Source organism: Lolium perenne, chromosome 2 (genome assembly GCF_019359855.2).
Source record: "Lolium perenne isolate Kyuss_39 chromosome 2, Kyuss_2.0, whole genome shotgun sequence".
In the NCBI taxonomy this organism is placed as follows: Eukaryota; Viridiplantae; Streptophyta; class Magnoliopsida; order Poales; family Poaceae; genus Lolium; species Lolium perenne.
Window position 1 is genome coordinate 35,860,063 of NC_067245.2, and position 15,375 is coordinate 35,875,437.

The 15,375-nt window shown below is 49.6% G+C and overlaps 1 protein-coding gene across 4 annotated transcripts; it reads right to left on the reverse strand.

Moving 5' to 3' along the window:
- Positions 1-230: 230 nt before the first annotated feature.
- LOC127331800 (uncharacterized) lies at positions 231-13,111 on the reverse strand. Of its 4 annotated transcripts, none has more exons than XM_071825973.1 (3): positions 11,838-13,111; positions 676-813; positions 231-555 (listed from the first exon to the last, which is right to left on the reverse strand). In XM_071825973.1, exon 1 carries the CDS (start codon positions 13,030-13,032, stop codon positions 11,842-11,844), a length of 1,191 nt encoding a protein of 396 aa, XP_071682074.1. In that variant the 5' UTR covers positions 13,033-13,111; the 3' UTR covers positions 231-555; positions 676-813; positions 11,838-11,841. The 4 variants fall into 4 exon arrangements, with proteins under 4 accessions (XP_071682074.1, XP_071682073.1, XP_071682072.1 ...); XM_071825972.1 differs by having other exon boundaries at positions 231-558; XM_071825971.1 differs by having other exon boundaries at positions 634-813.
- Between the last annotated feature and the right edge of the window lie 2,264 nt (positions 13,112-15,375).

Here is a 15,375-nt window from a genome sequence, read left to right on the forward strand (position 1 = left end):
AGTGGGCTTCAACTGTACCGCTAGTCTTCACTGTAGTATTGAAGGCAATGACATGCGATCCCTTCATCGAGTAATACTTCACAAATGCATTGAAGGCAAAAAGAAGATGCAACCACAATACTTACCAGCAAAAAGTTCAGGGTAGTTGCATAGATCGGACGAACTTGTATAGTTTTGTAGCCCTCAGTTTTTTTTTAAGAAGAACGGGCTCACGCCCTGATCCATTTCCATTGCGAAAACAAAACATCATCGTTATCAGTTATTAGTTATTACCTCACTTAAAAGGGTTTCTCGAGCAACCCACAGAGCAGACCAACTACAAGTTTTGACTGAAAGAAAATACTATTTATGGATTCTGCAACTCAAAACCAGAAAGAAACTACTCCATGGGCTGCATTGTTCCAGACTTGGAGAAGCGACTTCAGTTGATCAGGTATGGGAGGATCCTCCGCCTCATCTCTGGTGCTTTTGGTGTCACTGACCCCACCGCCGTGGTTGTGATCTTCCGCTTCTTCAATTTCGCCTTGCTCGGGGAGGAAACCGGCACTGATCCATCTGCTGAATAAATCTGCCAACAATCAGTTTGACTTTTACGGACATTTTGGGGAAAAAGGTAATATGCGCTTGACATACGTGTAATGGAATTATGGAAAGACACAAGGACAGGCACAGAACTCAAACTAGCCAAAAGAAATCCATAGTCCAGACGATGCACTGAATGATCCATCCTTCCAATCCGCACCAGCAGCGTTCCCAGTAATCGGCACTAGCAACCCGGCAAGAATAGATGACCCTCCATATGCAGATTAAACCCTGCAATAGGATCTGATGAGAAACCATTCTTCACAGATGAAATACAGACATTTACTTTCAGAGGCTCGTTAGAAGTCGATATGCTAAAAGTTGAGCATGCAGCCTGGTGGAAATGCTTTAATCAGATGTGGAAACTTGCCCCAATATATTTCCGAAGTTCTGATAATTACAGTTCAAAACAACACATTTTATTGGGCATAAGCGAAACCTCAATGCATAAATGTTAAGTCACCAGTCAACACTACTTGAAACAAAATTAGACGAGGCCACTGTGAATCTGGTGATGGCAATCCAACAAATATTGCCTAATTCTAATTTTACAGCATAAAGAAGAAACACTATTATCCAACTCCTAACAGCACACTAGAATTGGATCAGCCTCTTTGAGAAAAATCAAGTGAAAGACTGCCTACAAATCTGTTCCCCGTGTTAGAACATGTGTATAAGTTGTATTTAGCCCAAATAATTTAGTCTAGCCCAAGGCCCAAGATGGCCCATGTAACCTATGTATATAACTCTGAAGTCAATAGAGAAAGGGTAAGGTTGAAAAGTTAACATGGTATCAGAGCTGACTAGTGATGCGAGTAAAAGCTTCATAATACTCCTCTATGGACGAGTCATGCTGCTGAAGATTTTGCAAATTTTGCAGTAAGGAGTAGCTAAGTGCCCCACTTGGCTGAAGATATCGCTGCTCCAAATACTTCCATATTTCTTTTGGAGTGATGTGATGCTCAAGACTCATCCGCAGCAACGGAGCAACATTCAAATGGTCATCAAATCCAACAGCCTGACAGCTCTACTACTTAAGAGTTGTTGCTACTCACACATATAGTGGACACACACAGACTCAAATAGAACTGAATGACACGAGCAGTTTTGGTGCAGCAAAAGAAGCTGCGTTTTCTTCACTCACTTGGTTACTGCTTGGTGTTGAACTGATACAATGGGGGGGCTATTTATACTACTAGTGAGCTACACAAACCAGCTCACGTACTACACCTCTAGTGTGAACACTTGACTAGTGGAAGCTGAGAATTTCAGCCGCACTTCTCTGTTACCCTATCCTGACATTCTTCAGCTTATCACTGCAGCTTATCACCTTCCATCTTTGTCAGTCTATCTCCTGCAGCCTTGCAGGTTCTTGTTTGCTTCTGCCCACTTGCTCTTCCTAGAAATTTCACACTAACAACCAACTACTACTAGTAGTAGATGCACGTACAGGTGCATGCCTTATTTGTGGCTAAGCAAACTTGCTACTACTACTCTACTAGCAACTGATTAAACAACAATTCTCCCCCTAATCTGGTTGCGGTAGAGGTTGATGACGCCAATTCTTTCTCGCAGATTTTGAAACTGAACACGACCAAGTGCCTTGGTCAGAATATCTGCGAGTTGTTCTTCTGTGCCGATGTACTCGACCGTGACAGTTCCATCCTCAATGCAGTCCCTGATGTAGTGGTACCGCGTGTCGATATGCTTGCTACGGTCATGGTACACTGGATTCTTGCACAGTTGGATTGCAGACTTATTGTCCACGAGCAGATCAGCGACGAGAGGAGCAGATCCTAGCAAGTCGCCGAGCAGACGGCCGAGCCAAACTCCTTGACACGCCGTCGTCGCAGCTGCGATGTACTCAGACTCGCAGGATGACAATGCCACCACCCTTTGCTTCTGGCTCTGCCATGACACTGGGCAATTTCCGAAGAAGAAGAGTGTACCTGTGGTACTCTTCCTGTCATCGATATCACCAGCGTGATCTGCATCGCTGTAGCCGATCAGGTGTGCACCTTCTGGCGCGGAGGAGAACGAACAGCCGGTGTCGATCGTCCCCGCAATGTAGCGGAGCAGGTGCTTCACAGCACTCAGGTGCTCCGTGGTGGGCGCTTCCATGAAGCGGCTCACCATGCCAACGGCGAAGCTAATGTCCGGCCTCGTGTGCACGAGGTAACGCAGACTGCCGACAATGCTGCGGTACAGCGTGACGTCGACCGGAGGATTCGTGCTCCTCTTCGAGAGCTTCAGCCTTGGCTCCATCGGCACATGAACTGCGTTGCAATCAGCCATGCCCGCCTTTTCGAGCACCTTCGCTGCGAAGGCGCTCTGCTTCAGCGTGATGTGGCCGGGGAGCACGACATACCTCGATGCCCAGTGCACGAGTGAGCAAGCCTAGGTCGCTCATCTTGAACCGCTGCACATCCGTCGCTTGAAGCTTGAGATTGCGGTGGTGCTTCCTCTCCTGTGACGACGAGATCGTCGACGTAGACGCCGAGCAGGAGCCGTGAGTCACCCTCTCCACGAGTGTATACGGCATGCTCCGAAGCACTCCGTACGAAACCGAGTGACACCAACACGGCATGGAGCTTGGTGTTCCATGCGCGCGGGGCCTGACGGAGACCGTAGAGTGCCTTGTGGAGGCGCATCACCTTGCTCGAGTTGTTGCCGTCGACGAATCCTGGCGGCTGAGTCACATACAGTTCCTCCCCCAAATCACCGTTGAGGAATGCTGTCTTCACGTCCATGTGGTGGACCTCCCACTTGAATTGGGCAGCGACGGCGATCGGGAGCTCGACAGAGTCCGGTCGTGCAACGGGGGCAAAGACTTCATCGAAGTCAATCCCTAGCCGCCGGACGTATCCCTTCGCGACGAGCCTGGCCTTGTGCTTGAGGACGTGACCATCGGCGTCATGCTTGAGCTTGAAGATCCACTTCAATCCGATGGGCTTGTGACCCGGCGGCGGATCGCCAAGTGACCATGTCCGGTTCTCCTCGATTGTTGCAGCTCATCGACCATGGCGAGCCGCCAATCTTCGTCTCCTTCGGCCTCGGCGAGCGTTGTCGGCTCGCTTTGTGGGAGTGAGGAGGAGGCGCTCCGCCCGCCCTGGATTCTCCTCATCCGGGTTGAGGAAGTCTCGAATGTTGCGGTAGCGAGCGAGACTTGGGTCAACTCCGGCATCCAGATTCTCGATGCCTCCATCTCGCCGGTGGAGAGACGAAACGCACGGGCTGGTCCGATGCCGCGAGAGATGGGCCGACCCACCAATGGCGGCCCGGTCGGAGCCGATCTTGCTGTGGTGACGGTGAAGGAGAGCTTGATGCGGTGCCGCTCACTGGTTTCTCCGACGGTCTTGCCGTTGGTTGCGACATCGTCCAACTCTCCACGAGAGTGGCGGCACCGTCATTGTGCTCTCCCCAATCCCAGCTCGCAGCCTCATCGAAGATGACGTCGCGGGAGACATGGAGGCACTTCTTCTCCGGGTCATATAGGCGATACGCCTTGCTTCCTTCCTCATACCCAAGCATCACCCTCGGGCGGCTGCGGTCCTCAAGCTTCTTCAAGCTCTGGTTTCGTCTCCTTCGCGTATGCCTTGCACCCGAATACGCGAAGAAAGTGAACGCTAGGTTTTACGCCATACCGGGCTTCAAATGGTGTCTTCCCTTCCGTGCTCCTTGTCAAGGATCTGTTTAGGACGAACACCGCCGTTGCTGCCGCTTCTCCCCGTAACTTAGCTGGGACGGATTTCGCCTTGAGCATGCTCGGACGGCGCCAACGATCGTCTGGTTCCGCCGTTCCACTACCCCATTTTGTTGTGGAGAATAGGGGCGATGAGGTGACGCCGGACGCCATGCTCTGCGCACCAATCGGCGAACTCGTTCGCCGTGAACTCGCCGCCCGATCGGTGCGAAGCACGCGCGGAAGGACGCCGCGTCTCCTTCTCTGTCTCACTGAAACGCCGAATTGCCGCATTGCCTCATCCTTTGACCGAGCGAGTACAACCACATGTACCGGCTATTGTCGTCGACGAGCAAGAGGAAGTACTTCTTCCCTCCCGGTGTAGTCGGCGAGATTGGACCGCAGAGGTCACCGTGCACGAGCTCAAGAGGCTTCGTGGCGCGGTACTTGGTTGCCGCGGGAAATGGGGAGCGCCGGTGCTTCCCCGCGATGCAAAGCTTCGCAAAGCTGCTCGGCGTGGCTGATGGTGGGGAGACCGCGCACCACTCCCTTCCTCGACATCTTCTCGAGGTTATCGAAGCTCTGATGGACGAAGCGTGAGTGCCAGCGCCACGCGTCGTCGTTGGCGTGCGCCGCCAGACACACTGGCTGCACGATTTGGAGCTGCGCCACATAGAGTCTGTTCGTCGTCCTTGGCACCTTGGCGATAAGGACCTTGGCACGATCGCGGACCTCCATGTGGCCATGCTCGACGTGGGTGGGGTACCCGAGCTCGTCTAGCTGCCCAATGCTGACGATGTTCGACTTGAGCCGTGGGATCCAGTATACGCTGGCCAGCTCGTGATGTCGCTCGTTGTTGATGACGAAGAGGACGGTTCCGCGGCCACAAATGTCGACAACCGATCCGTCGCCGAAGCGCACCTTGCCGGAGACAGGCCTGGCCAGATCGGCGCCGACGCTGTCGTCGCCGGTCATGTGGTTCGACGCTCCCGTGTCGAGGTACCACGCTGCGTCAGTGTCGTGCGCCGTGCGCCTGAACACGACGCGGGCGCGCTCCTCGTTGAGATACACCTGCTCCCCCGTAGGCAGTGCAGGTGGATCAATCGATGTCGAGGAGGCCTGCACTAGCGATGCAGGAGAAGCGAGCTCGACGACGGTGGCCATGTGCAGCTCCGGGTCTGCTTTTCCGCCATTCTCGTCCTGGATCAGGTGCGCCGCCGCAGCAGCTTCGTCCCGCTGCTTCTTGCGGCAGTCACGCTTCCAGTGCCCCTTCTTGCCACAATAGTGGCAGTTTACGCGGTCAGCGTTGCCGCTGGAGCCTTGCGATAGCGAGGACTTGGGCGGCGGCTTGCCACCCTTTTGTCCACCGCCACCGTTCCCGCCAGAGTCGCCGCCCCGCTCGCCGTCCTTGAAGGTGATCGTCTCGAATTCAGTCCGGAGCCGCCGCATGCGTGAATCGCGCACACGATCGTTGCCCTGGTGCTGCACCTTGATCGCCTCCCACGCCGCCTTGGCGCTCCCCTTCCCGATCAGCATCGGATGCATCTCAGGTGGAGTGGAGCGGAGCAGTGCCGCCAAGGCCTGCTTGTCCTCTCGTCGAGAGACTGCAGCGTCCTCGATCGCGTCCCAGAGCGATGCCGCCTGCAGGTTCACCTCCATCACCATGGCCCAGTTGGTGTAGTCTCCGCGCTTGAGCATCGGGAAGACAAGGCTTGTACCGCCGCCTCCGCCGTTAGTCATCTCGCGGATCACCTCCCGTTGTACCACGACCTCGCCCCCACCGTGTCGCACCCTGCTCCGTCCCCGACTTGGCGATCGCCGTCGCTCGTTTGCCGGAGGAGGGGTTGCGGACGCACGCTGCTGCTGGAGAGGTGGTGGTGTCGCGGCTGCGCGACGATCGCCTGACATCTCCCAGGTTGCTCTGATACCAATTGACAGCTCTACTACTTAAGAGTTGTTGCTACTCACACATATAGTGGACACACACAGACTCAAATAGAACTGAATGACACGAGCAGTTTTGGTGCAGCAAAAGAAGCTGCGTTTTCTTCACTCACTTGGTTACTGCTTGGTGTTGAACTGATACAATGGGGGGGCTATTTATACTACTAGTGAGCTACACAAACCAGCTCACGTACTACACCTCTAGTGTGAACACTTGACTAGTGGAAGCTAAGAATTTCAGCCGCACTTCTCTGTTACCCTATCCTGACATTCTTCAGCTTATCACTGCAGCTTATCACCTTCCATCTTTGTCAGTCTATCTCCTGCAGCCTTGCAGGTTCTTGTTTGCTTCTGCCCACTTGCTCTTCCTAGAAATTTCACACTAACAACCAACTACTACTAGTAGTAGATGCACGTACAGGTGCATGCCTTATTTGTGGCTAAGCAAACTTGCTACTACTACTCTACTAGCAACTGATTAAACAACACAGCCCTCAGAGCAGTTCTCACTGAGAATGCCCACTCTCTATAATTTGGGCCATCAAGCTTGATGTCAATAGAAAAGATAGACCCGTCCTTGGCCATTTTAACAAGCTAGCAAGAAATTCCTTGCAACAACTACTGAGCAGAATAGAACAGGGCAGGGAACAAGCAGCTACAGAGAGCAAAACAACACTGACAGCAAGGGATGAACGGGCAGACTAGCGGATTTCAGCAGCTCCTTGCAGAAACAAACAGCTGCAACAGCAATAGGATGAAGAGGCACAACAGCCCTGGTCCGATCAGGACTCACACGGGATGAAGATGACATCAGCATCACTGAGTCCAACCTGGACTCAACGAGCAGCACGACGGGAGACGGCACAAGCCCTGCTTGAGCTCGTGCGAAGACGACGGGAGCAGCCACCGGCGAGTTGCCCATGGTGGCGGCTAGAGCTAGGTCACCAGCAACCCTAGCTCTGGTTGTGAGTCTTGTGTCAATGACTCCAAAGAGTCGTTCTGGTTGTGAGTCTCGTGTGGCAAAGGAGAATTATGAGGCTCAGTCCTTCATGTTTCAGTTTGTGATGAGGCTTAGGCAGGAATTTGAGAACAACATAACTCAGCTCCTTGGTCGTCCTGCACCTCCCTTACCTCGTCCACTGGTCCAATGACTCACACCAGTGTTCTTGCTGCTCCTCGGGGCCCCTTTAGAGGTTCTTCGGGAAAATTCTGTACTCAATGTAAGAAGTTTGGACACATATAGTTGCTTTGTCCTACACCCAAAGTTAAAATATTGTACCCAATCTCCTCAACATCAGCAGCAGCGTCATCCCCCTACTAGGAGGTCTTCTGCTATTGTGATAGGTGAACCACAGCCACAACCAGCAATGAGTGCATCAGTGTTTGTTGCCTCTCAGTCTGCTAGTCTGCTTCTCGTGTTACTCAGCCTTGGGTGCTTGATTTAGGAGCTTTTTTTCATGTCACCTCTAATCGTTCCCAGCTTGTGTCATGTCAGCCAGTGAAGGATGGTGCCTCTGTTCATACCGCTGTTACTCATCAGGGCTATCTTTGCACATCCAAATTTTCAATTCCTGATATTTTCTTTGTTCCTGAATCATCCAGGAGTCTCTTGTCTGTTGGTCAAATTACTGATATGGACAACTTTGTTGGTTTTAACAAAACCTCATGTTATGTGCAGGATCTTCAGAGCAAGAGGATGGATTATTGGTACTGGCCGTCGCCTTAGTGGATCTACGTCCCTCTACGAGCTTGACACCCTTCATCTTCCTTCAGCTTTCGCATCATCTGCTTCCTCTTCCTCAGCGTCAAGATCCACCTCTTCGTTCTCTTTCGCCCAGTGGCATCATCGTTTAGGTCATCTATGTGGTTCTCGTTTATCTAGTCTTATTGGGCAAGGTGTTTTGGGCTGCCGGTTTCCGCTGTAAGGGTTGTAATCTAGGGAAACAGATACAACTTCCTTATCCCTCTAGCACTACCTATTCTAGCCATCCTTTCAATTTAGTGCACTCTGATGTATGGGGTCCTTCTCCTTTCGTTTCAAAAGGCGGTCACAAACATTATGTCATATTTGTTGATGATTAATCTCGATATACTTGGGTCTATTTTATGAAACATCGTTCCCAGTTGAATTCTATACATCAGGCTTTTGCACGCATGGTTCATACTCAATTTTCAAGTGCTATTCATGTTTTTCGCTCAGGGGGGAGTACCTCTCTGCATCCTTTCGTGAGTTTCTTGCTTCCGAGGGTACCCTTCCCCAGCTGTCTCGCCCTGGTGCTCATGCTCAAAATGGCGTTTCTGAGCGAAAACATCGCCATATAATTGAAACTGCTCGTACTCTTATGATTTCTTCTTTTGTCCCTACTCATTTCTGAGGTGAAGCTATTTCCACAGTTGTGTATCTCATAAACATACAACCTTCTTCTCGTCTTCAGGGCAAGTGTCCTGGTGAGGTTTTGTTTGGTTCTCCACCTACATATGGCCACCTTCGTGTCTTTGGATGTACATGTTATGTTTTATTAGCACCTCGGGAGCGTACCAAGTTGACTACTCAATCTGTCCCGTGTGTTTTTCTTGGATATAGTCTTGAACACAAGGGGTATCGTTGCTATGATCCTTCTGCCCGTCGTATTCGTTTCTCTTGTGATGTCACTTTTAATGAGGATCTGCCCTTCTTCTTTAACTCTTCTACTCCCTCGTCATCCTCCAGTTCTTTAGAGTCCACCTCTTTTCTTTCTCTTCCACCGATCTTCACTTCGGATGAGTCAGTCTCTGATCAACCACAACAAGACACACCTTCCTCACCAGTTCCTCATTCTCCAATTGATTCACAATCCACTCATTCCTCTTATGTTCCACCAGCCCCACGTCATATTGAGCCTTTTCCTTTATATTATAGTCATCGTCCAAAAGTTTCATCTGATATTCAGTCGCCTATTCCTTCATCACCTGCTCATCTGACCAGTACCACTGAACCTTGCACTGATGATTCCTCTCAGACAAACAGGTATGCTCTTCGTGATCGCTCCTCTCTTGAGCTTCCAAACAGATATAGAAATGATTTTCGTGTTGGAGCAGCCTGTGAGCCTAATTCTTATCAGGAGGCAACCATGGTGCCCGAGTGGCAGTTGGCCATGTCTGAGGAGCTTGCTGCTCTAGAGGCTACACGTACATGGGATATGGTACCTTTACCTCCTCGATCAGTCCCTATCACTTGTAAATGGGTGTATAAAGTCAAAAACAGGTCATATGGTTCAGTGGACCGCTATAAGGCTAGACTTGTTGCTAGAGGTTTTCAGCAGGCTCATGGGAGAGACTATGATGAAACATTTGCGCCAGTTGCTCATATGACCTCTGTTCGTACTTTAATTGTTGTGGTTGCTGCTCGGTCATGGAAGATTTCACAAATGGATGTAAAGAATGCTTTCCTTAATGGTGATTTACAAGAGGAAGTTTATATGCCACCACCTCCATGTGTTGAGACCCCATCTGGTCATGTTTGTCGCCTTCGCAAAGCACTATATGGGCTTAAACAAGCCCCTCGCGTGTGGTTTGAGCGATTCAGTTCTGTGGTTTGTGCTGCAGGTTTCTCTCCCAGTGATCATGACCCTGCACTTTTCATTCATACATCTGAACGTGGACGTACTTTGCTTCTTCTCTATGTGGATGATATGTTGATTACTCGAGATGATCAGAAGTACATTGCCTTTGTTAAAAGAAAGCTAAGTGAGCAGTTCAAGATGTCAGACCTAGGATCTCTCAGCTGGGGATTGAGGTTGATTGCACTGATGATGGCTACTATCTTTCTCAGTCTCGCTACACTCAGGATTTGATAGCGCGCTCAGTGATACTCGTATTGCTGCTACACCAATGGCTGCAATTGCGCTCTACTGATGGCATTCCTCTTAGGGATCCCTCTCGCTATTGTCATCTTGTTGGCAGCCTTGTATACCTCACTGTGACCAGGCCAGATATAGCCCATGCAGTTCATATCCTGAGTCAGTTTGTTTGTGCTCCTACCTCAGTTCATTATAGTCACTTGCTTCGTGTTCTTCGATACTTGAGGGGGACATTATCTCGCTGGCTGTTTTATGCCCGCACAAGCCAGCTCCAGCTTCATGCTTACTCTGACTCCACTTGGGCGAGTAATCCTGATGACCGTTCCTCTGTTACTTGTTATTATCTTTTTCTCGGCACATCTCCTATTGCATGGAAGTCGAAGAAACAGAATGCAATATCAAGGTCTAGTGCTAAGGCTGAACTAAGAGCTCTCTCTACCACCACAGCAGAAATCATTTGGCTTCGTTGGCTGTTGGCTGATCTTGGTGTCCCATGTGATGCACCCACTACCATTCTTTGTGATAGCACTGCTGCCATCCAGATTGCAAATGACCCTGTCAAGCATGAGCTAACCAAACATATTGGTGTGGATGCTTTCTTCACACGTTCTCATTGCCAGCAATCAACCATTCACCTGGAATATGTTCCATCAGATCTTCAACTTGAAGATTTCTTCACAAAAGCTCAAACAAAAGAACATCATAAGCTTCATGTTCTCAAACTCAATGTCTCAGATCCAGCTTGAGTTTGAAGGAGGGTGTTAGAACATGTGTATAAGTTGTATTTAGCCCAAATAGTCTAGTCTAGCCCAAGGCCCAAGATTGCCCATTTAACCTATGTATATAACTCTGAAGTCAATAGAGAAAGGGTAAGGTTGAAAAGTTAACACCCCGGACCCTAGAATGTGTGGGAACTTTGGGCCTGTTTTTAAATTCAAACAGTAGACAACTGTGATCATTTTGCTGCAAAAATTCACAACTCTTTCCCTGCAATAATAAAAAGGGCACTTCCCCAACTAACGACCAAAACAAAAAATAGTAACATGCTCTCTCAGCTGATCTGAGAGTCTTTCCATTCAAAAATGTAGCATCTAATGGTAATCTCTAAGAGATCATGTACACAATAAAATGCAGCCATGCTTAAAACTAGATGGTATAAAGTGTCAGTTTTGATAAGAGGTTCGTTTGCTGCTATAATGTCATGCTACCTGGTCTTTATACAATCTAACCTTACTACGAAGATGCTAATGAAATAAGCAGGGAATGACATGAAGTATATAGTGCAAGCAAAGGGGTTAGCTATATGTACATGATACATAAATAGCCACTATATGCTAAGTGCAGCTAAATAGATGGAAACTGTTAAGAGGTAACTACAAATGGAACTAAACATAGGTTGTAATATACAAGGCGCATAAAACTAAATAGGCAATATATGTCCAAGTGCAACTTAATGGAGCATTTCAGTAGTCATGTGATGTTGCTTTGACTTTTAATTTGTATGATAATCTCAAATGATAGCATGCATATTCACAAGATGAGAAACAAACACTCCTTGCTTTTTTGAGGTAAACAGCTCTACAATTAATTAGACATTAGATTATCATACGAGCACCAACAATGCGCATGAGGATTAAATGAGCTCACTTTAATTTAACTCTGCAACAATGAGCATTGTTCATTAAAATATGATAAGTAGAATGACAATGCACAATACCATACCATCAAACTAATACTGACATAATTGGCATGCACTAGACACGCAAATTAAAGACTAAGAGCAAGCTTACCACTTCAAATAGTTGGTACAGAAAAGCATGATGGGAAACCGGCATAGAGGTCAGGAAGTAGAATGGTATGCCTAATCCCACAAAACCACTCAAGCTCCAAGGTATGGAGATTCACTGTGAAACAATCCAAGTCTGGCCTTTCAGGCTTAGGGATAGAATAGAAGCCTTCTGGAATCACCTGGAGGAGCAAATGTCCCCCAGCTACACCCATGGCTTTATACTGAGAACCTAATGGCAGAGATATTGTCGCCTCCGATTGCCACTGATTTGGACCTTCCCCGTCATTTCGCAACACGGCATACTGGAGGACATGGAGAAATTCAGATTCATCATCAGGCAGAGTGAACATTCCAAGCCTGCCTTCTTCTGCCTCCACAAAGACAATCCGACGTGTTCGGGGGCCAGGCGGGAGCTCGATGGAGGAGAACTCCATACTGCGAGTGTCCAACATGAGCATCTTGTTCATCTCTGGCATCGGCCAACAGAAGCATCCGCGCACGCAGTAGCGGTAACATAGCTGACAATAAACCGATCCTGCAATCAAGGCGCCCCAACTGTCATACGTGATGGCCTGCCATTGTCCGACACCAGAAGAGAAGACGAAGAGGACAAGCTTGGCTCTGCACTCCACCAAGCACATGACCACGAAGGACGCGTCCTCCTCATCATCCTCGCCGGAAGGAGAAAGGAAGCGTTCGACATCCAAGATGTCCGGTTGGTCGACCAGAGCAGTTAGGTTGCCGGGGATCGGAGGTAGCAGAACGTAGCGCCTGTGCAGCGGGTCGCAGACGGCGAAGTCCATGTCCAAGAGCCGGGGGTCGTAGTCGTTGGGAGCGACGGTGCTCCCCTCCGGGACGCCGGCCATGAGGGCGCGGCCGTCACGGAAGTCGTGCCGCTGCCAGCGCTCGCGGGAGGGGAGGAAGGAGCAAGAGAAGTCGGCGTTCGCCAGGGTGCGGGCGGCCGCGGCGGAGGGGTGGGGCGGCTGGGCCGGGAGAAAGGAGGCGTTGGAGATGATGCCCAGGAGAGGTGGCGGGTGGAGACGGCGGAAGCGGCGGAGGAACGAGTGGTCGGTGATGACGCTGCGGAAGGAGGAGCAGGCCGCGGAGGCGCGGGCGAGGTCGGCCGCCGTGGGGAGGCGGAGGAAGATTTCCTCGAGGATCTCGTCCGGGAGGGCCTGCTGCGTCGCCGTCGCCATCGGAGCGAAGGATTGGGGAAAGAGGTGATTTTGGGGGCGGATCGGAGAATGGAGATCTCTGCAGAGTGCAGCAGACCACCTGTCCTGTACACCGTGCGGGACAAATTCCCAACTCCAGGAGCCCTTTATTTTAAAATTTAAAAAACCATATTTACATCGAAAACCTTAAATGTAGCACGGGCTACATGTAGCCGGTTTTGTTTTTCTTTTTTAAAACTTTAAAAATTTTGATTTTAAAGTTTCAGAAATTTTTGATAAACTCCTAGTAAAAATAGCAAAAGATTCCAAAATAGCAAAAACTTATTCGCAAAAAAATAGTAAAATCTTACAAAATGACAAAATCTTGATTTTAGTGTACTGTTCACTAATGTTCATCAATGCTAAAATCAAGATTTGTTATTTTTTATGAGCCCAAAATATAACATATTTCATTCTGAAAAGTGTAACCCATATTAGAAATCATTGGTACTTGTATGTTTCTCTAGAAAAGTGCAACTCATACTAAAAATCGATTATTTCTATGGAGCATCCTTGTAAAGTAAATTCATTTCAAGGTTAAAAAAGGTAAACTCATTTTAAAAAACCACTTACTAATTGCACATTTTTAAGAGCGAGTGCAAATTATAAGAACTAGTGATTTTTTTAACAAAGGGCTGAGTCTGAAAGGACCCATAAGCTTCATTCCAGTCGGTGGGTACAGGTTACAGAGAAAAACCTAATATAACTTCAAATTACAACAAAGTCCTCCCTTCTCTAAAAAGGATCATAACAGAAAACTTGGAAATCTATCGAATTCTTCCCCACCATCGCTGTTGGACCTCGATGCTACGGCCGTCGACCATGCCGCCGGGGACGAGACCACTTGGGGCGGGATCAACGATGAGCGGCGCGCTGAGGTTGAGGAAGATCTTCCGCTCTGACTCGCTGGCCTGGAGGAAGTGGAACCGCTGGAGCAGCAAGCTCCGCGGGGGCGAAGTGGCCCCTTTGGCCAACTGGAGCAACGATGCCACCAAGTCGTTGTTGTTTCTCTTTGCTGAGAGAAGCTTCGAGGACGACCCCATGAGTTCTAGATTTTGTCTCCACCGATCTCTGGCTACCACCATCGCGGCCAGATCTGGCGAGATCGGGTCAAAGTCGAGCTCCACCGAGCCTATTGATAGGAGGCGCAAACGATAACTTGCTCACTACTTTTGTCTCCGACCGTCGAAGCACCACAGAGAAAGGAGCCACCGCCACTGACCGGTCCAAGTTGCTCGAGAGGTGCCACTCAGAACTCCGGATAGACGACATGGCGCCAGTTCGGCATACAACCATATAACGTACTATTGAAAACCCTAAACTACATTGTACATGGCCCAACATCCTCTCTCGTCGCCTCCGGCCGCCAGAGCCACCGGAGAGGCCTTGGCGACTTTCAACTTACTGTAGAGACACGTGCGAGGGGAGGGAGTGGAAGCACCCACTAGCTGAAAAAGAGTGAAGGTTCCATTCCTCGAAAACAAGTTGGAGTGAATATTTAAAAATTCTCTTTTCTCATACAAACATGCCCTCAACTCGTGAGTCAATGTTGGGGGCAGTTGGAAAAGAACAAAGCGCGAGGGTTGGCTCTCGCGTTGCTCCCGCGAGCGACCGAGGGCCCCTCGCAGCGTGATACGTCTCCAACGTATCGATAATTTCTTATGTTCCATGCCACTTTATTGATGATACCTACATGTTTTATGCATACTTTATGTCATATTTATGCATTTTCCGGCACTAACCTATTAACAAGATGCCGAAGAGCCAGTTGATGTTTTCTGCTGTTTTTTGTTTCAGAAATCCTAGTAAGGAAATATTCTCGGAATTGGACGAAATCAACGCCCAGGATCTTATTTTTCCACGAAGCTTCCAGAAGTCCGGGGAGGAAACGAAGTGGGGCAACGAGGCGCCCACACGCTAGGGCGGCGCGGCCCAAGCCCTGGCCGCGCTGGCCTGCTGTGTGGGGCCCTCGTGGCGCCCTCTGACCTATCTCCTCCGCCTACTTAAGCCTTCGTCGATAATAACTCCAGTACCGAGAGCCACGATACGGAAAACCTTCCAGAGACGCCGCCGCCGCCAATCCCATCTCGGGGGATTCAGGAGATCGCCTCCGGCACCCTGCCGGAGAGGGGAATCATCTCCCGGAGGACTCTTCACCGCCATGGTCGCCTCCGGAGTGATGAGTGAGTAGTTCACCCCTAGACTATGGGTCCATAGCAGTAGCTAGATGGTCGTCTTCTCCTAATTGTGCTTCATTGTTGGATCTTGTGAGCTGCCTAACATGATCAAGATCATCTATCTGTAATGCTACATGTTGTGTTTGTT